The sequence below is a fragment of the Cupressus sempervirens genome, chromosome 2 (genome assembly GCF_028749045.1).
Source record: "Cupressus sempervirens isolate cs-2001-9-10 chromosome 2, ASM2874904v1, whole genome shotgun sequence".
Classification (NCBI taxonomy): domain Eukaryota; kingdom Viridiplantae; phylum Streptophyta; class Pinopsida; order Cupressales; family Cupressaceae; genus Cupressus; species Cupressus sempervirens.
Genome location: NC_143119.1, coordinates 74,589,595 through 74,611,429, shown reverse-complemented (window position 1 = coordinate 74,611,429; position 21,835 = coordinate 74,589,595). Strand labels below are relative to the sequence as shown.

At 35.6% G+C, this 21,835-nt stretch overlaps 2 protein-coding genes across 2 annotated transcripts in view; one reads left to right on the top strand and one right to left on the bottom strand.

Moving 5' to 3' along the window:
* LOC149571109 (putative galacturonosyltransferase 10) overlaps positions 1–20,493 on the bottom strand; it is a 58,231-nt gene extending 37,738 nt beyond the window's left edge. The window contains exons 1-2 of the mRNA XM_089812668.1: positions 19,968–20,493; positions 17,205–17,428 (exon numbers count right to left, since the gene is read on the bottom strand). Of these exons, the coding sequence (XP_089668794.1) occupies positions 17,205–17,363 (159 nt within the window). The 5' untranslated portion in view covers positions 17,364–17,428; positions 19,968–20,493. The remainder of the gene's footprint in view (positions 1–17,204; positions 17,429–19,967) is intronic.
* LOC149571110 (uncharacterized) lies at positions 9,723–15,068 on the top strand. The gene is made up of 3 exons (XM_089812670.1): positions 9,723–13,851; positions 13,977–14,164; positions 14,268–15,068. Exons 1-3 carry the CDS (start codon positions 13,682–13,684, stop codon positions 14,882–14,884), a joined length of 975 nt encoding a protein of 324 aa, XP_089668796.1. The 5' UTR covers positions 9,723–13,681; the 3' UTR covers positions 14,885–15,068.
* Positions 20,494–21,835: the final 1,342 nt, after the last annotated feature.

The following is a 21,835-nucleotide window of genomic DNA, read 5'->3' as shown; positions in this document are numbered from 1 at the left end:
GGGTATTACAATAATAGAGAAAATCGTCTATTATTAGTTAATGGTTATCTATTGTAAATATCTAATAAGCGTTAGTTTGTTTTCGTTTTTTGCTTTCTCTAGAATAGAATGTTTCTATTCTTTACGATCGTTTCCTAAGGAAAGATCGTCTCATTCTTTTGTATAAATTGACCTTTCGGTCTCTGTTAATATCAAGCAAATACTTACCAATTACCTCGTAATAGAATTTACTGTAGCAAATAGGGGAATGAATATATTATCCGTTGATAATCAAAGGTTACGATAGACTTGCACAGGTCTGAGTGCTCTTTTCCAGCAAGGCTCAATGGTGCTGAAAATATATGTATACAGAGATCCTGGGAACAATACCAACTAATTTCACAATGAGCAGTTTATCCTATTAATAAGATATTATTTATAAATTAAATATTAAAACCACCTGATCTATCTTAGTAATTTATTTTGCACCATTGCTTGTATTGACTCGATGCTCCCTTATTAATTGACAGGAAAATATAATCACTAAAGCCTATAGATTTATGTTTCTTTCAGTATCACCATTGAATTAGTTTGAGCTTGAATCTTACCAGGCATAACTTCTTTTTTGAAATGCAGAGTAGGCATTAACCATGATCAGGGCTATCAAACTTGATCATGATCATAAATTTAACCTTCCACCTCTTATTTGCCCCCAGACTTTGCACATTTTCTATGTTACTCAATACTACTATATTTCTCTTAATAATATATTAATCATGATTCTTATTTATTTCTGATTCCCTTCAGGGTGGCAGGAACTTGGCTCTGATACCACCTATAATGTCCCCTGTTGGACCTTAATTTATCTTACATTTCTCCATTAAGCTTTTGCAGTCTAATTCCCTATATTCTCCCTATATATTTTCTTAATCAAAAGATGATACTTTTATATCACTATTCCAAACAGGTGTGTCACTTGGAGGCAAGGGGTTGTGAATTTTGATTTATTAATTATATACATTACTCATTTATAGAAGATTTATATTTAATTAATAAAAGATTTATTTATTTATAAATAGTCTTGTTAATTTATATCTTCATATATCATATTTAATTGATAATATATTATTATTTTTATAGTATATTATATCAACAATTTATTATAAAAAAATAATTGTTATTTATCTTTAATAATTTATATGGTTTTAAAATACCAATTAGTATATAACTTTTGATATATGAATAATACTGGTTATATTATAATATTTAACTAATGCAACTTTTCTATATTTCATGTGTATTTTATTTGTCATAATATCATTCTTTGTAATTATATTGGATCATTGTATTACTACAGAATATATTCTATATTATATATAATATTATAAATTATAATATTTATAAAATTTATCATTATATTTATTTGTCGTAATAGAATATTACATTATAATTGTAAAATTATTTATATGGTAATTATATTATTCTCGTTTATTAATTGTTCATTTTATTTGTATTAGACAGGGATATCACAAAGTACCACCTTCTGCAACTAGAGATTGTAACTTCAAGTCTTAAGGTGTCAGAGATGAGACACAGCTACAGATCTGGCTCATGTGGCGTATTAACTATGAAGAGATAAGATGGATTGAGGAGCTTGATAACTCCTATATGAAAGTTAAGTAGGCTCGAGAATGAAGACCTCGTGTTGTCATGAGTCTGAATTATTGGTACATAAATTCACAGAAGAGTAAGTTTCTATACAGATTGTCTTTGAGTCTAATTTCTTCTAAGAGAAGGATATGATAAAAGAGGGGAATTCACTTCTAGAGAATCTCTTTGCAATCTCTGAGGCAGCAGGAAGCAAGAGGGAGTTCTGTGAGGAAGTGAATGTTCCAGCTAAGTGGGTTGCAGTATTACAGTTCTGTAATTTGGACTTGACTTTGGTAGCTCCACAAACTTTCAGCATAGTATGGTCTAGGGTAAGGTCAACGACAGTCCTGGACTTTAGCATATCAAACGTTTCGAAGGTGGGTGCAAATGCTTGGAGATTTAAAGGGAGCTTGAGCAGCAAAGGGAGAATGACAAATCATTTTGCTGAGGATCAACAAGCTCATATAACAGTGTGACTGCTAAAGCTTCTTACTTTGTCATTACTGAAATCAGAATTTTTCTACGATAATCAAAGCAGTGAGAATGCTGCCCCTGCAAAGAGGGAATCTGACTATCCATCACAAGCAACCTTGACAAGGAGGTCAAAAGGTTGATGTTAGATTCAGAGGGAGCCTAACTTGGACAAGGAAGTCAAAAGGTTGATATTTGTTTCAAAGACAACTCATCATCATGAAGATTTGTTAATGAGTTCTCCATTTCAAGGTGCAGACCCTTGTTAAGGAATTCTTCTCTGCGAGAGAAGTTCGACGTGAAATCCCTTGATCCACCTATTACGATAATAGATAAGCTTCTAATATTAGTTAATGGTTATCTATTTGTAATCTATTGTAAATATTAGAATGTTTCTAATATTAGTTAGTCTATAGTTATCTGTTAGCTTTCTTTAGCTTTCTTTTAGCTAGAATAAAATGTTTCTATTCTTTACGATTGTTTCATTCAATTCTTTTGTATATATTGATCTCTCAATCTCTATTAATAACAAGCACAAATTTACCAATTACTTCGTAATATGGTATCAGAGTCAATTCTTTGTTTTTGAAAAAAATAATAATTTCTTGTTCGAAATTATCAATATTACAAAGTAATTGGTAAATATTTGCTTGTTATTAACAGAGATTGAGAGGTCAATATATAGTTATACAAAAGAACTGAACGATGTTCCTTAGGAAACGATCATAATGAATATAAACATTCTATTCTAGCTAAAAGAAAGCTAAAGAAAGCTAACCGATAACTACAAACTAAATAATATTAGAAAAATTCTAATATTTACAATAGAGTACAAATAGATGACTATTAACTAATAATAGAAGCTTATCCATTATCGTAATACCCTCCCTTAATGGTAAATCTATCCACAACACCAAGCTGTCCTTTGAATTTAACAAACTTGTCAGAACCAAGAGGCTTGGTGAGAATGTCTATAGTTTGATCTATCGTAGGAACATATTGCAAGTCTATTGTCTCGTCTTCAACCAGCAGTTGTATGTAGTGACAATGAACATCCACATGCTTGGTTCGTTCATGGAAGGTTGGATTCTATGCTAATTTGATAATGCCTTCATTAACAACGAACAAAGTGGTCAGTCCTGCTGGTGACATCTGCATATCCCCAAGCATCCAACAAAGCCAAACAGCTTTACAACCTACCTTGGCTGTCCCTCTATCTTCGGCCTCTGTAGAGGAGAGAGAAATTGCCTGTTGCTTCTTATTGGTCCATATGACAGCATTGGACCCCAAACTGAACGCATATCCAAAAGTTGACTTTTTATCGTCAACAGAGCCTGCCCAATCTGAATCTATGAACCCACTGACTGGCATAAATTATGTTTGATTCCCTAAATCAAAGATGTCCAACTGTCAGTGATGATCAAATCATCCATGTAAATAACCAGAAGGATGATGTCACTATCTTGATGTACAAATTTGAGTTTGAAGAACTCTTGAAGCCTTTATCACTGATGTACTTATCAATCTTGATGTACCACGCCCGAGGGGCCTGCTTCAAGCCATAGAGAGCTTTTACCAATTTGAGAACCTAATGGTCTTTACCAGCAACCTTGAAACCAAGAGGTTGAGATCACCATTCAGGAAAGCACTCTTGACATCCATCTGATGGACCTTCCAGCCAAACTGTGCTGCCATGGCTAGGACTAATTTGATGGTGCTCACGTTTGCAGTGGGAGCAAAGGTCTCCTCATAATCAATGCCCTGACGCTGAGAAAAGCCCTTCGCCACTAAACAAGCTTTTTACTTATCCAAAGTACCATCAAACGTGCATTTGATTTTGTAAACCCATTTGCAGCCAATGGGTTTCTTCCTTGGTGGAAGATCAAAAAGGACCCAAGTGTTATTGTTCAGAAAGCTCTGGTGTTCAGATGTCATGGCATGTTCCCACTCTGAAATTCCTTTAGCCTCAGAATATGTTTGAGGTTCAAACACACTGTAAATGTTGGCCATGAGAGCAAAGTTAACACTCTGTAGGTTTGCTCTTTTTTCGAGCAGTTCTCCCATCAATGAGCTCATCATCATGAAGATCGGCATGTGTCTTAGCCCACCACTTAGGCCAGAGAGGAGAATGACCAACATCAGTATCAGGAGATGCTCTATGATTAGGTTCCTCATCTGAAGAATCTGGCTCAAACTCAGGTGAAACATCTACAAATGTAGGTGATCCTGCAAGAAAAGCTAGAGGTGTCTACACAGGGATCACTGGTATAACTGGAGGCACAGGAGCTACTGGAGCCCTCCCATCAAGTGGACCTAATGGAAGCCTAACTCCCAAATCAAGAGCCTTCATAGGCTGGTCTATTGGATCAGGAACAGGACAAAAGGCATGAATGGTCCTCGTTGCTCATCAAAGACTACATCACAAGTGTACAAAGAGACAAGATGACTTAGTGTCAATCAGGCGGTAGGCTTTGTGAAGATTACTGTATCCAGTAAGCATGAGTTTCTAACTCTTGGCATCCAACTTGGTGCACGACACATTAGGGATCCAAACAAAAGCAAGAGAGCCAAAAATCTTCAAGTGATTGATTTTGGGCTTGCGACCTGACCAAGCCTCTTTTGGAGATATACCTTTGACCACCACTATGGGTCACTAGTTCAAAAGATAAACTGCAATGTTAACTGCTTCTGTCTAAAATTTCTTCGAAACATGTCTATGTTCAAGCATGGATCGGGCCATCTCAGTGATTGCTTTGTTTCGACGTTCAACTACACTCTTCTATTGTAGTGTGTGGGGTGTGGTTAATTGTCGTTTGATGTCATGAGTATGCAAGAAGCTAGAGAATTGATTAGAACAAAATCTCCCACCGTTGTCTGACTTAAGAGTAATAATAGATTTCCCAGACTCTTTTTACACTAAAGGTTTAAACTTCTAAAACATGGGAAATGCATATGATTTCCTTTTAAGAAAATATGCCCACATTTTTCAACTGAAATCATCAACAAACAACAGAAAATACTTGGACCCAAGAACAGAAAGAGTGGCTATAGGGCCACAAATGTTGGCATGAACAAGTTGAAGTGCCTGAGAAGCTCTCCATGAGTCGCCACTAGTGAAAGGTGTATGATGTTGCTTCCCAGCCTGGCATGCATCACAAACTCCAAGCTGTTGAGTGTGAATTTCTGGCAAACCGAGGACAAGCTCTTCCCAAGCAAGTTGAGAGAGATAATGCACATTTAAGTGCCCATACCATTGATGCCAAAGTGTGCTAATAGAAGACCACTGAGAAGCCATAGCTAAGTCCCAAGAATCAGCAATATCAGTAAGTCGAAAAAAACCATGATCCTCAAGACCCACTGCAATAATAGACCGAGTTGCCCTATCAGTGATTGTACACTGATGTGAACTGAAGATGACATCCAACTATGGAGAATGTTGCAGCAACTAATTGATTGAGAGCAGAAGTAGTACACATCGAGGAAAATGAGATTCCTCCCAACAGACTGAATCTGATTGTTGCATGTGCTGACAACGGTGTACTCTTCTCCTCCACCAAAAAAAACAGAATATGAATAAGGCCATCAATCAGTGAACTAGTCTTTGCAAGGGGTGAAATGATGAGACACCTAAATCAGTGTACCAGGCGACTTTGCATGATCTATTGGTTTTTTAGCCATGGAGGCACCTAAATCAATGTACCAAGCAGACGACGTCACATGATCTGTTGGTCTTTTAGCCATGAAGGCGTAAAAGGCAGATTTCGTCTACTCAGTGTGCTTTGCACTATTCGCTTTGGGTTACGAACCTGATTGCTTAGATTAGGCAACTAAGTGTTTCCAACATTCAACCTTCATATGACCAAACTTGTGGCAATAGTTGCATTGAATGTTCTTCTTCTAGGAGCCTTTTGAAGCTAGAGCAAAGGACCTCTACTAAGAAGACTGTTGAGACTTGCCTTTATCCTTTTGAAAGGATTTAACAGTAAAGGCTTGCTCTGTAGAGGTGGAGCTGGAACAATTGCCGTCTATTTTTCTACACATTTCTACCATTTTTTGTGGTTTGTTTTTGCAGCAGGGTCGTTTTTGTTCAAACCCCTAATTTTTTATACCAGATTAAAAAAAATTATAGATTTGTGGTGGGTTTTTCAAGATCTCAACTGAGTTGACAGATTTTTTTGGGTAACTCAATTTTCGTGCCTCGATTTTCAAGCCAGCAAATCTAGAAACCAACAACATATTCTTTATGGGTTTTCCAAGCTCTCTTCTGGGTGCGCCTCCAAATTTTTGGGGTCTTCCATTTTTTGCCTCGAAATATGTGCCTTCACAGATTTTTACGCTTTTTCATTAAAAAATGTGCTATGGCATCTTTGAATAATATCCTACTCAAGAGCAATTCGAAATTCAATGGTCGGAATTATGGGACTTGGAAGCAACGGGTAATAGCAATTTTTGAATATCGGAATACTGATCAGATTGGTTTGGGTGTTACACAGTGTCCAATTGCCCTTGGTACTGATCAGGATACATGGGATCTGAATAATCGGGAAGCGATGATGCTTCTCAAATTATCTGTAGTTGATGATTAGCTCTCTTAGATTCCATCTCGCAAGACAGCTGTCGAGATATGGGCACATCTTAGAAATCTTCATGAGACTTCTAACAATAGCAGAGCTTTCTTCTTGAAGAACACTCTGTTTTCTATTATCATCCTCTATGAGTAGGCATGGTGGAAATGCATTCTTCTCTAGGAGAAGTCTGTGTGAAAGCCCTTGTTCCACCCTCTGAAAGTAGGCATGGTGGAAGTCATGTGTGACTCCAAGACTTTAATCTTATGCTTTTATGGTTCACCCTCTACGAGTAGCTATGGTGAATAATGTTATGCTAAAATGACAGTATTATGTTGAGATAATCTATAATGAGATTTTGTTAACAATCTTTTTGGTTGTAGTTGGTACTTGTCATGTGATGACATACTGAAGATCTCTCTCTTGCTAAGAGAGAGTGTTGAAGTTAGTACCTACGAGAAAGATCTTCATAATTGTGTTGACTTGTTGCAAGCTCTCTGAGATTCATCTGGTTTATTGTTTGTTATCGGCAGTTCTCATATTGGTGTAACATCATCTTTTAGCACCGTCATTGCCCATTATTAATGGGATTTGTGTAATGAGAATTAAATGATATTGCCTTGTGCCTCATTCTTTGTGTGGGATGGTTTGTGTTTATGGTCTACATGGCTCAAGTATCCGTTGTGGACTGGACTCAATGATACATGTATTTGTCGTCGTGTCTCCTTGTCTACCTTTCGCATGCTCTTTCTTGGCGGGATAATAGCTGTGTATCCTTTTGCAAGTTACAAATGGGTGATGACTTGGTGCCAGTTACTTATGACATTTCATATTCACTATTAATCTTTATGACTTCTCTATTAATACCATTTTGGCTTTTAACGGCATGCCTTTATCATGATTTATCATGACATATTTATTTGCCTTGTTGGATTTGTCAATTACTTCATTTTGTCTCCAATTGTCTTTCCCGTTATTCATATTGTAACAAGTGGGTGTCATTTGGTTGGTTTTGCATGAGTCTTCTAACCTTCAACGTTTTCTTGGTGACTATTAAGCATCGTGTTTATTGTTGTGAATGATCTGCAATTGGGTCTCTTTTAATGTTGACCACATCATTTGTAGTTGAATATATTCCTTTAGCGATAAAAGGCATTTTATGATTGATGAAGATCAATGTATCTATAAAATATTTTTCATATTCTTAGTATTGAGTTTAGTTCATGTAACGGGATCTTTTTGATCAATGTGTGTAAGATATCCTGATTTTTTGAAGAATTTGTAACATACTCTAGCATTTCAGATTTTTCGTACTTGCATAGCAAAAGGGTTCAATTGTTCAAACTGTGTATAAGGCTTAGTGATTGATCATTATGTATTAACAATCATAAGCCTGAAGAATGTTGTGCTTAGAGTTTGAGCATTCAATAAATGGATCATCTTTTTGGAGTGTGGTTGGGTTTTTCCCTCAAGTAGGCGGATTTTCCCAAAGTAAATAATGGTGTCATTCATTTGTATGCTTTATTTTATTTCTGATTATTGTTTTCCTTTACTCTGGTTAAAATCTTCAACATAACTCACATCTATGGCCTCAAATGTAATAAACTCATATTTTTTGTTCACTCTAGTTATTCTCATATTCTAAAAATATAGAGCAAATGCGGAGCATACACTTGAAAACATGGAGTATGCATGAATGTATGAAGACACAAAGTATACACACAATACATGTATTGTTAGACTCCTTATTGACTAGAATGATTCCTTGTTTCATCTTTTATCCTACACAATGGCAAGATCATGCTTTGATACCATTCATAATATCCCCTTCCAAATTTGCCCTAGATTATGCCTAGAAAGCATCAAAATAAATCTTTCCTCAATAATACATTCCAAGATTTGGGTCACACAATCACAACATGAAAAACATGCAAATTATATGTGTGTATAGTTATTATGGTTAGTCAAGCTGCATTCAATTCATAGTGTATAAACACATTGAGGGAAGAGACTTGATGGATCTGCATGAAGCCCTTTCTACACTAAGCCTAAGAGTTGATGTCTGCCATATCCCTCTTGCTTGACGGCTTGTACCAACATTTCACAATCATGTCTTGTCACTCTACAAACAATTGCCATCTTGTGGAGTCAGTCAAAGGTTATAAGGGGTTACTTGGCTTTGTAAGTGCCCACTTTATCCTAGGCCACAGTAGTCCTAGAACAACCTTCTTATGAGCCCCTCATCACTCTTCTCTTACAACTCAAGTCCTCTCTCTCGCAAGATGGATTTCATATAGTATGTATTTCTCAATCATATAGAATATGGAACAAGGAGGCATGGTACGATGCCCTTAATAATCGGTCCCTCCCACTCATGCAACCCCTTCAACCTTACATGGTTAGAGATCTAGGGATTTGCCAATAGTCCCTTGATATAGGGGTTGGAAAAGAAATTGCAATAGGGTGACCAAATAGCAGTTCTCCCTACTTGTCACTATAGCCATAGTGCCCTAGCAATTGCAGTGTTGTTTACATTTTTAATATTTATACAACAGAGATGTGCAAATATATATACATAGAAGCTAAGGTATAATCTCTACCTTACCGCTGGAATTGGAATTTTAATAGATAACAATGGTCTTATTAAGTGAGCATTAATAGGAACTGACCTTCATACCCTATCCTCAAGGAGTAAAATATAGAATAAGAATATGCAAAAGCTTATACTTCATAGTATAGATCATATATTCCTCCTCTTGATACTTACAACTGCAATTAATTTGCATGTACTTACCAATTCCAAGAACTTGACTCTCATCAATGCTTCATGCAGTTGATACCTAGTCTGGAAGGCCCAATATCATATTAAAATATCGTAATGTTTCTTTAATGGTCATCTTAGTTGTCTTCATCTAAGTAGTTTCTAATTCTAACTTTCGTTTACATTTGTTTCTTTTAGAAACATTGTAATGTAATCTCATGTATATTATAAAATATGATTTCATTAATCAATATACAATTACTATTCCATGATATCAGAAAAATATTGATGGGGTTTTTTAAGTTTTGGCGAATTTTTTATTTGGTTTTGTTTTACAACAAACAATCAAAGGAGTTGTTTGCAATTTTTTAGGGTTTCAATGTTTCTTCTTGTAGCCTACATTCATTTTCTATATGAGTCATATTTCAATGTCGATGGGAGGTTTTTATTGCTTGTCTACATTATATGTTTCCCGACCTTTGCTCTGCTGATATACTTCTATTTGATGGTTATTTCTCTGTGATTTGTCCATTTTTCTGTATACTTACGACAAGATGTGTCATTCTAGTATGACAACAATTCATTTTTGTTCATTTGTTCACATGCTCGCATTTGAGCAATTTTTTCCATCCGGAGCTCACGTTTCTCTTGCACGACCTTTGTTTTTTCACAATTTGTAGAGCCGTAATTTTCTTGGCATTTATGCCCACATTTGTACTTAGGGATCTGCATGATTTTTCCTCAAAAATTGTGGGTTTCTACTCTTCAACGGCTAGGGTTTTTGGAGCAATGGGCTTTTTCACATTTTTTCAAAAAAAATATTGGTGTTTCTTCATGTGTTTTGTGTGATTTTTTTCTCAAAAATCATAATTTTGTTTGTAAAAGTGTTTTGTTCAATATTTCCCAAAAATTGGGGTTATGGGTTTTCTAACTTTTTCCTCAAAAAAATTATTTATGGGTTTTTTATTATTTTCCTTCAAAATATTCATGGGTTTTATAATTTTTTCCTCAATTTATATCTGGGTTTTGCCTGATTTTCTTCTAAAGTTCACGGTTGTAATTGTGTGTTTTGCAACAATTTTTTCACACAAAAATCGTGGAATCCTTATCTGCAAGAGGGTTTTCCAATTTTTCCCACAAAAAATCATGAATGATGTTTCAGTGTTTGGGTTATAATAATCTTCTCCACAACAATTACAGTCTGGTTTTTATAAGAAATCATAAAAAATTATTGTTGGGTTATCTGATTTTTTCCTAAAAAATAAGACACTTTTTTCATAGGCGATCTCAACATTCACAACGAGGGTTTAGCAATTTTCTCCACAAAAACTGTGGTTTCTCGTAGTCTATTTTGTGATGCGGTACTGATCTGCAAAACTTCTTGCCAATTTTTTAAACAAAATTGTGTTTGTCTTTCTCAAGAAGGGAGGTGTTTGGTAATTTTCTCCTCGAAATCACAGTTTCAATTTAAGATGCTATTATTGGTGTCTCTAGCTATTGGGAGGGATAGTTTTGTTTCCCAAAATCAGATTGGAAGGATTTTGGTTATCTTGGTCATTTCTAGCAGTTTTGCAACATCAAGGAGGGTCTTAGCAACAAACTCATGTCATAGAGCATTCTAAAGAGAAGTGGGCAGCCTTCTAATCATTTGTAACCAAAAGACCTTGGTAGTTAGAACCATAGATGTGAGTATCGCCAATTAATCGGCGATACTAGAAAAAATTGCAATTTTTTGGGGCCGGCGATTTAGTCGCCCCAAAAATCGCGATTTTTTTTGCAGATTTTTTCAAAAAAATCTCAGATTAATAGGCAATTAATCGCCTAAAAATCGCGATTTCTTGGAAAAAAATTGCTCGCGCCCGGCAGTCACATAAAGTGACGAAAAAACATATTTTTTTCATTTGGTTTTTAAATTGCTTAGGGCGTTTTGGAGAGGAGAGGATAGAGGAGGAGTTCTTGGCAAGCAAGAGGCGGAATCGAGTGCATTTGGAGGCCTTTTGATTCGATTTCTTCGTTACCACGTAAGTGATTTGAATCTTTGTTTTTTATTTTTGCAAGAGATTGTATTCTTTTTTCTTGCATGTAAATGGATAAAAATACATTCCTAATTAGTTAGGAATGCATTTGATGAATGTAAGTAAGATTAAATGCATTCATTTGCATTTTTTTCCATTCTAGATTGAATTTATGTTAGAAATTTGCACTTTTTTGAAAAATTTGAAACCCTAGCAGCTAGTTTGTTTGAATGTTATTTGGATTTCAATTTATTGGTGTTGTTATTGGAATGTTGCTTGAATTATTTGTTTAACTGTTAACTTTGATCTTGTTATAATTTATTTATAGTTTTTTTTTTAAATTTGTATGCGTAAGGCAGCCCACAGCAGTTTTAAATGGCAGACAAATGGCCATTGACTCCATGCCCTTCAGGCTACATTAGCACCAGGCCAAAGAATGCGAGAGATCAGGCATGGAAATATGCCTATGAAGCACCCGATGAACCAACCAAAGTGATTTGCATTCGATGTGAAAAAGTAATATCCGGGGGCATTTACCGGTTCAAATATCACATCGCAGGGATCTCAAAACATGATATGAATCCTTGTGAGTACAACAAAAGAAATAAAAAGGTTTGCAAATGCCTTGCTCGCAGCTGGAGAGCAAAAAAAATTGCAAAGAGAGCAGAATAAATTGCATGTCAAGGCAGCCATAGCAGAGACCCAGGGCAGTTTCGTTGATGTTCAGGAGGAGGAGGCAGCCATTGAGAGCATGGCCGGCTCTTCTCGTGGGCCGCGTGTCCGCAAACAAGGTGGTTTTTCTTTCACGAGTTCCGCTCCCACTCCCACTCCTACACCTCCTAGCACTTCCGCACCATCAGGATCAGCAGGTGCTTCTGGGATAGGGAGCTATTTTGTGCAACTTTCATTAGAGGCCACTAGATGGAATAAGGAGGTCCATGACCAGGTGGACAATGCACTAGCAGATTTCTGGGTTTTCAACAACCTTCCTATTAGTGTTGTTGACAATCCCTATTGGGAGGCTTTAGCCACAGGGTTGACAGTTGCAGGAAAGGGGTACAAGTCCCCTTCTTGTTTTGTGTTGGGTGGCAAGTAAGCGAATAATTTTATTACACTCGATTTCCTTTTAATTTTTAACTTTTTACTTAGTTCTAAATTTTAATTAATTTATCTAGAAATTAGAATGTTGATTACTAAAATCTAAATCAATTTAAAATTACTAAGAATCTAAGACATAACTAAATTTTGTTTTTGTAGGCTTATTGGAACTGTTGTTGAGAGGGCCAAAGCATTTGTTGAGGAACAGAAACAAGAATGGACAAAATTTGGTTAGACCATTCTTTCTAACAAGTGGACGGATGGGAAGAGCAGGACCATAATTAATTTTTTGGCCTGCTATAATGATAATGTGGTGTTCCTGAAATCAATCAATGCCTTCAGCAAGGTAAAAAATGCTTAGACATTGGCATTGATGTTGGAGAACATGGTCTTAGAGATTGGCATTGAAAATGTGGTGCAAATCATCACAGACAATGCTGCTACATATGTATCAGCAGGTAAACCGTAATTTTATGTTGCATGTGCATTGTGAATTTCACAACAAGAATTTTTAATAGTTTGATATTTTTGAAAAGTTGGAAACTAATTAGTATTTGCTTTTACAATTGGCAAGAAAACTCCTACAGCAGAGGCAACCCACTCTCTCTTGGACCCCGTGTGTAGCACATGTCCTTGACCTTCTTTTGGAGGACATGGGCAAACTTGAGTGGGTCACTCCAATTGTGGAGGATGCAAGGCGGGTGACAAAATACATATACAATCACCCATGGGTCCTTAGCCTGATGAGAGAGCACACTTATGGCAAAGAAATTGTTAGGCCTGCCGTCACAAGGTTTGCAACGATTTTCTTGACATTGCAAAGCATTCTCGATAATTTGGTTTCTTTGAAGCAAATGTTGTTTCCAAAAAATGGCTTGATTCCACATTTTCAAAGAAGAGTGAAGGAGAGAATGTTGTGCGGATTGTGTTTGATAAATATTTTGCAGATAAGGCCGATGAAATAGTAAAGATAACTACAAAACTTTAAGTTTTAGTTTACACTTTACAACTTTATAACATACTAAGTTTGTAACTCAAGTAAATAATAATTTTGTAACTTGTCAACTAATTTCAAATTCATATTGCAAGTGTCTGAGCCTTTAGTCAGAGTTTTGCGTTTGGTTGATGGAGACCAAACCCCAATGGGTGAACTATATGAGGCCATGGACAAGGCCAAAGAATCTGTCAAAAATTACTACAAGGGGGAAAGCATCAAATATGAACCCATTTGGCAGATCATTGATAGAAGGTGGAATAATCAGCTCCACCAACCCATTCATGCAGCAGGATATTTCCTCAACCCACGTTTTAGGTATACTGTCAGCTCATTCTTACTCAAATTTAAGTTAGCAAAGACTTGAGTTCATTTTGCTTTCGTAGGGTGTTGGGTGTGTACTAAAATTGCAAGACTTATTTGTTTTTGGTTTTTGGTTTTAGGGCTGATGGTACATATGCAGATCCTGATGGAGACGTCATTAGAGGCCTAAGGGAGTGCGTTCAAAAGATGGTAACCAGCGAGGAAACAAGAGATAAAATCATCGCTGAGCAGGAGATCTTCACTTCAACAGGGGGCAAGGTGTTCTCCACTCCTCTCTGCAAGAGAGCAAGGCTTACACAAACCCCAGGTAATACATTTGCAAACTTCTGAATCTCAAATGCTAAATTAACATTTATGTTTCACTTTTTGTTGTCTATTAGTATTTTCTATGTACAATTTTTGTGATGCAGTGGCTTGGTGGACCACTTGGGGTGCAAGCACTCCAAATCTTGCAAAATTTGCTCTCAGAATCCTATCACAGCCTTGCAGCGCATCACATTGTGAGCGCAACTGGAGTTTGTTTGAGGCCATCCACACAAAAAAGAGAAACATGTTGTCCCAAAAGAGGATGAATGACATGGTCTATGTGCAATATAATCTTAAATTGCGCATGAAAAGGGCACAACAAGATCCTCTTGGGCCAATCGATTTGGATGAGATAGATCCTTATTATGATTGGACGGCACAAGAGCAGGCTCCCTTATTTACACAAGAGGACATCTCCAATTTGGAGAGGGAGGCCACGAAGGAGGCTGCGGAGGAGGAAGGGGGTGGAACTGGATATGACATCGATTTGGATGACATCGAGGAGGGCGATGATGAGGATGATGACATTGAGCTTACTACAGAGGACCTTGACATCTTGCGCGCAGCGAATGTGGAGCTACCGACATCTAGTTCTATAGCTACACCATCTCCTGCATTGGCACAGACACAAACACAAGCACAGACGCTACGGGGTTCTAGTACTAGAGCTTTACCCTCTCCCACACTCGCTAATAAAGCGACTGGGAAGAGGAAGATGTAGTCCTGTATTTGACATTTGTACTTATTTGTAGTCATGTTGATGTGCTTATTTGAACTCTTTACATTTGACACTTCATTTATGAGAATACAACTTCTCATGTGTTGTGAACTTGTTAGTTGTTAGTAATTTACAACTTGTCACTACTTACTTGTTAGTAATTTACCGATTAATAACTCTTTTTGCATTGATATATATCTAAACATGATTGTTTCTTATGTATTGTTAGTAATTAAGTCATTAGATGCAAAAAAACATTGAATTCTGTAAAAAAATTGCATTTTTTAATTAAAATTTAGTGGTTTTTGAGTTCCCGATTTTTTCCCCGATTTTTTACCAATTTTTCACCATTAAAATTTTTCAGGCCTAGGCAATTAATCTCCTCAAGCAATTTTTACATCAATGGTTAGAACAATGATCATTGAAGGAGGATATTAAAATGATGTAATATTTCTTTAATGGTCATCCCAGTTTCTTAGTTAGTTAAAGTAGTCTCTAATTCCATTTTCTATTTATATTTGTTTAAATTAGAAAATTGTAAAGTAATTGCCTATATATTGTAAATTTTGTTTTCATCAATCAATTTACAATAACCATTACATATCCAGTATACCAAAGACCCAATGTGTGCAATATTGTTGTCTAGTGCAATATAAATTAAGCACCTTTGTCCTATATTGCCAACATGGTTGAAAGTATAATCAACAATTCCCGTGGCCTTCAAGCATTTGAGAATGAATATTATAGAACGCCATATCACCACTTCTAAACATTGTGAGTTCCTGAACACATTCACATCAAGAAATTGGTGCAATCTTTTGTGTTTGATATTGCATGGACAATTTTTTCACACAAAAATCATGGAATCCTTATCTGCAAGAGGGTTTTCCAATTTTTCCCACAAAACATCATGAATGATGTTTCAGTGTTTGGGTTTTTATAATTTTCTCCACAACAATTACAGTCTGGTTTTGATAAGAAATCATAAAAAATTATTGTTGGGTTATCTGATTTTTTCCTAAAAATAAGACACTTTTTTCATAGGTGATCTCAACATTCACAACAAGGGTTTAGCAATTTTCTCCACAAAAATTGTGGTTTCTTGCAGTCTATTTTGTGATGCAGTACTGATCTGCAAAACTTCTTGCCAATTTTTTAAACAAAATTGTGTTTGTCTTTCTCAAAAAGGGAGGTGTTTGGTGATTTTCTCCTCAAAATCGCAGTTTCAATTTAAGATGCTATTAACGGTGTCTCTAGCTATCAGGAGGGATAGTCTTGTTTCCCAAAATCAGATTGGAAGAATTTTGGTTATCTTGGTCATTTCTAGAAGTTTTGCAACATCAAGGAGGGTCTTAGCAACAAACTCATGTCATAGAGCATTCTGAAGAGAAGGGGGCAGCCTTCTAATTATTTGTAACCAGAAGACCTCGGTAGTTAGAACAATGATCATTGGAGGGTATTAAAATGATGTAATGTTTCTTTAATGGGCAACAAATGATGACAGTGTTAAAAAAAGTTGTAATTGAGGATGGTTACAAACTTATTTCTCAGCACGTTCCGTATTGAGACTATTTTAAAAATCATAGTTTTGAAGTTCATCAATAATGAGGATAAATGATTCATTTTGGGCCATTTCTGTATTGGTGCAATCTGACAGGCAATTTCTTCCAATTTTCTTGATGGATGTGGTCAATCATTGCCACTTGATAACCTCCCACATGATTTTCTCCTTGCTTTCATGCTTTGAACTTCCAGAGTTCCTATCTGAGCTGAGATGGCTTTAACATATTAGTTTGCAAACATTTTATCCCTATTCAGAATGCTTTTATTCATCTAAAATCCATGAGACTGGGACTGGAAAAATTGGGCAACATATTTTGACATTTATGGCATGTGTTGCAAGTCACCAAATTCTAGCTCTTTCTTTGGTGTTCAGAATTCAGATGAGCAAAGCATAGATGTCAAGCAACAACTACTAATAAAATAAATCTCACTTCAATCAATTCCCAAAGCTATAAGGTGCACAGTGAACACAGCTCTGACTTCCAAGTGGTATTGAAAGCGTTGCTCTAAGCTCACCTTAAATTAACAGCTATTTTATTTCTCAATTTAACTATGGATAAATCTATCCACTAAACGGAGCCTGTGAGTTAAAATTTTAAAAACCATGCAAAAAAATCATATAAAACGACAGACATATTCTCCATTTGAAAATCATAAGATACAAGTTTTACTAAGCAATAATCCATGCAATTAACATTAGCTAACATAACATTAAAATAAATACATATATAAAACAAGAAACTCAAAGCATTCAATTTACCTTAGGATTGTTAGTGTCAGGAGTCGGCTGTCGCTGATGGCTCAAAAGTAAAAGGATCAAGATGACGAGCAAGCCTCCAAAGACTGCAAATAGTCCACGAGAATATCGCCTCCTCACTGGTCGTCGAAAATCAGGGGTTCTCCTCCTCATGGTATACATGAAGTAGATCTGGGTCCAAATCTTAAAATGCTGCACTCACCAACCAATTGGTCCCTTGCTCAATTCTGGTGGAGTCACAGTACAAGCATGCACATCATTAGCTTTATACACTATATCCATACACCATTTACTTTTTCTCCATAATCAATTCTAATTGCTCCAGACATGCTTTTCCAATCCATGACATGTACTCTCTATCCTCATTTATAAATCAATTAGTGGAGACAGTTAGCCGACTCATAAAACAATCATGAGAATTTGGAGATTCAAATATTGGTGCCAATATGAGAACCCGGAATAAAAGCCAAAGGCATTAACTTCCAATAAGTCAAAAATAAACAAATCATGGTAAAAACCCATTTGGTGTCCACAATTGGATAAGTAACAAACGAGTCAAAACAATAGCAAAACCAAAGCCATGCAAATCTAGAAAGAAAGATGACAATATGCTGACTCGGAAGCCCAATCAATACCATATGGGTATCCAAATGTGGATAAATTTTAGCTTGATATAAAAAACCAACAACGCAGTTAAAGTAACCCACACCTACGGATACTGAATTTTTGTTCTTGTTTCAATGTGTGTTATAATACCGATAAAGACATTCAGGTTTTTCTTTTCCTTATTTCAATGTGTGTGAAAAATTAAGATCCCAATCAAAACAATTGTGTGTCCAAAGATGCATAAATCTGACACTCACGGGACAAACGCAGCAAGACAATCAAAAGTAACTAGGCCCCAAAACAGCAAGAAACAAATTGACAGAGGATTCTAATCAAAAAACATCTGGCTGTCCAAATACTGATAAAATGTAGATGATCAAGATAACCAGACTACATAACAAAAGCATTGTGCAATTTCATAATGTGTGTGTGCTATAGAATCCCAACCAAGAAAACAAATGGAAATCTATAATTGGATGAATTTGAGCATGGTGAGATCACCCAATATCTGTGGAGACAAGAAATATTCGGAAGTTCAACCAAAGTCAGTTAGATGTCTGAAAATGGATATATTTGAGATCAATAAGAGGACCAAACAACAAAATCAGAGACATTTGGATCTTAAAACTATTTATGAAAAGAAACTTTGGAGACAAAAAGAAAGCAAGTGAGAACTAAACCAAACCATTGGCGTGTTGAGAAATGGATATAATTAAGATCCACAAAGGAACCAACAATGCAATCAACGTCATTTGGACCTAACAACACAGCCAAAGTCACTTGGGTCTTAAAACGCCAAAAACCAAAGACTTGCAGGCACAAAAAAGAGAACTCAAAGTTAAAACAAAACAATTTGGGTGTCCAAAAATGTCTATATTTAAAACCAATGTGAGGACAAAATAAAATCAATGCAATTTGGATCCAAAAACACTGAAAACAAGTTCTGGAGATAAAAATAGTAACTCCTAAGTTAAACCAAACCATTTGAAAGTCCAAAAATAGAGTATCATTGAAAGGGCCCAACAAAACTCAGAGCCATTTGCATCCAAAATCACTGGAAAAAATTTAGACACAAAAGCTGACTCAAAAGTTCTAAATAAGCCATATGGCTGTCCAGAATGGATCTACTCCATATTGATGAGAGAATCCAACAATACACTTAAACCCATTTGGATTTAAATGCATTAAAAATTCGTGGAGACAATAACAAGTGATTCAGAATTTTAACCGTGTGTCCAAAAATGGTTTAGTTGGGATGAATGAGGAGATTCAACAATATAATCAAAGCCATTTGTGTCTACAAACATGAAATAAAAAACATGGCGAAGCCCAAAAAATGACTAAAGCAAAACTAAAACATTTTGAGTGTCCAAAAAGGGCATACTTAGGGTCAACGGGCGAACCGGAAGTCAAGGTCTCATGAATTTTAAAAGTAATTGAATAACAAAATCAAGACTCGGAAATTAAACCGAACACTTAGGGTATCAGACAAAATGGAAGCAGCATAATCAGAACAATTTGGGTCTAAAATACTCAAATAAAAATAAAGTGATCAAATAGAGTCTAGATGAGGCTTATAAAAGCACCAAAAGTTGAAAAGAGGAAAAACGATAAGTTGAAAAGAGGAAAAACGATTGGAATTAGATGAAATCATTTGAATGTTACATAATTGCCATATCTTAAATCCTGAGAGAACGCAAAAATGAAATCAAAGTAATGTGGGTCAAAAGAAAACACACTGAAAAAAATAGCGACCACATGGAAGAAAATGATAAAATGAGATCAATTATGTCAACAAACAGCACAATCAGAGACATTCCGTTATAAAAGAAGGGAAAATAAAATAAAAAAATTAACTCAGCAGTTGTACCAAACAATTCGGCTGCCCAAACAGGAATGCAATTGGGATAAATGATAGAATCCGACAACATTCTCAAAGCCCGCTAAGCCTAAAAGCACTGAAAAACAAAATTTGCTGACTACATCCAAATGATGGTAAAAGGCAAAAAAGTAATTAATTCGGACAATATAACGAGACTGTTCAGATTTCCAAATTCGATACAATCAAAGCCGTATGGGCCTATAAACTCTGAAGACATTATTAGCACATTGAATGTGTGGTTTTTTTCGAAAAAGCAAGAGGAGAAAGCAAATTGAAACCTGTGATCCCGATGGCAAAATATCTGTATCGCTACAAACAAGATCTCGTGTTGTTGACGAATCGAATCAAATCAAAATATCTGGAGCAAATCAGTAACACAAAGCCTGAACAATTGAAGGGCGCCCACATTCCTACAGCCCTAGCAGATCCAGGGTCAGTTGGCATCCCAATCAACATAAAACCAACTCAAAAAGACCTCAAACTTTGTGTCATCAATCCACGTAATGACCCTGTAACCAATGAAAGAACAACATATGGATCCATCCTTGGAAACTTAGTTCTCCGCCTTTCTTAATTCCACTCAATTTCGACCACTGTTGGAGAGACAGATCTAGTGAGGTTGTTACACTGTGATTTTAATATCTAGTCCTTTCCCCGCGGTTCTGCATTTTCTCCATTCCTGATGTAGGAAAGGGCACGAGGAGAAGAGGATTTCAACAACTATTAGTAAGATACATATTTTAAGGGAATTCATGGCGATGTATTTATTTGGAGGCAGAGCCCAAAGGTGCTCCCCTCAACTTTAATGTAATGGTCTGAAGTTTGTGTGGTGTCTTTAAAACGGAATTTAAAAGGAATCAAATAAATGAAAGAAGATAGATTATCTAAGGTTGTCTTTAATGATATATTGTGTAAAAGAAAGAAGACTTGATGCACTAAAATATCAAATATAAGAGTAAACATTGCATTCATTTGAATAAGTGACCCACAAATAATAAAGAGTCAAAGACATTCTTTATGGATGAGATCTACAAGAGCAATTGGGGTATTGGGTTAGGAAGAAAAAATAAATCACATCAATGAGTTCAATCTCAGGTGATCAACTTCATAGAGTACATAGGGATCAATTTATCATATAGAGCTAAAATTTGTATTGATTTGCTTAGAAATCTCACCATGATATAAGATGAGACACTAAAAAAATCGAAAGAGGTGTGGGAAGGAAGAGTGCGCACTTTTTTACAATTCCAAGAAATTGGAAACTAAAAAGCATTTTATTGTAGAATATGACGCCTAGAAGAACTCAAGGGAAAAAATTGTTAATAGCTTAACCACTAGCTCATGCTATAATTTATTCAATGAGGAGTACATTTAGAAAATGAGGCACTGGTCATCAACTTGCATAGAAAGAACATGAATTATTGAAGTTAGTTTGATTGGTAGGTTGTCCCATAGGCTATGTTTAGTCTTTTGGATGTTAAAATTGTCTTCTTCATCTTCTTCACAATGGATGTTGGTTATAGTCTATATGCCTAAAAGTCTCCATATCAATTTTTAAAAATCTAGCTGGAGTTGCTATGAATAGTGAACATGGCTACTTAAAAATTTCCCTTGATTTGCTATGAATAGTAAGCATGATGATTTAAAAATCTACCTATAGTTGCTATACATAGTGAATGTGACTACTTCTTGGTTGTTGACAAGGGAATAGACATCCACTCTTATGATGCATTAATGCATAAGTTATAGTGTATGAGCACAAGTCATAATGTATGATAGTAAAGTATGCATTGTTGCATTCTACGATTGAGTAGTCATTTTTATTGATAAAGGGAATGAACATAATTATACTATTATGTAATTGTTATATAGAGAGATCTTTCAAACTATATATTGTGGTTAAGATCATTTTGTGATTTTGCATAATGAGTAAGTTTCAAAACTTATGAATGTTTTTTTTTTAATTAGTTTTCTAAGAGTAACTATAAAAGATTTAGTTAGCTTTTGATAATTAAAACATTATTTGAAAATAATGTATAGATTTATTCACTAAAAATGCCTGAGGGGTGTTAGATCAAGTGAATAGTTTCTATATGAGTGATTTTACCTTATGAGGCTAGAGGTTTGTTTTATTCTATTTTATTTT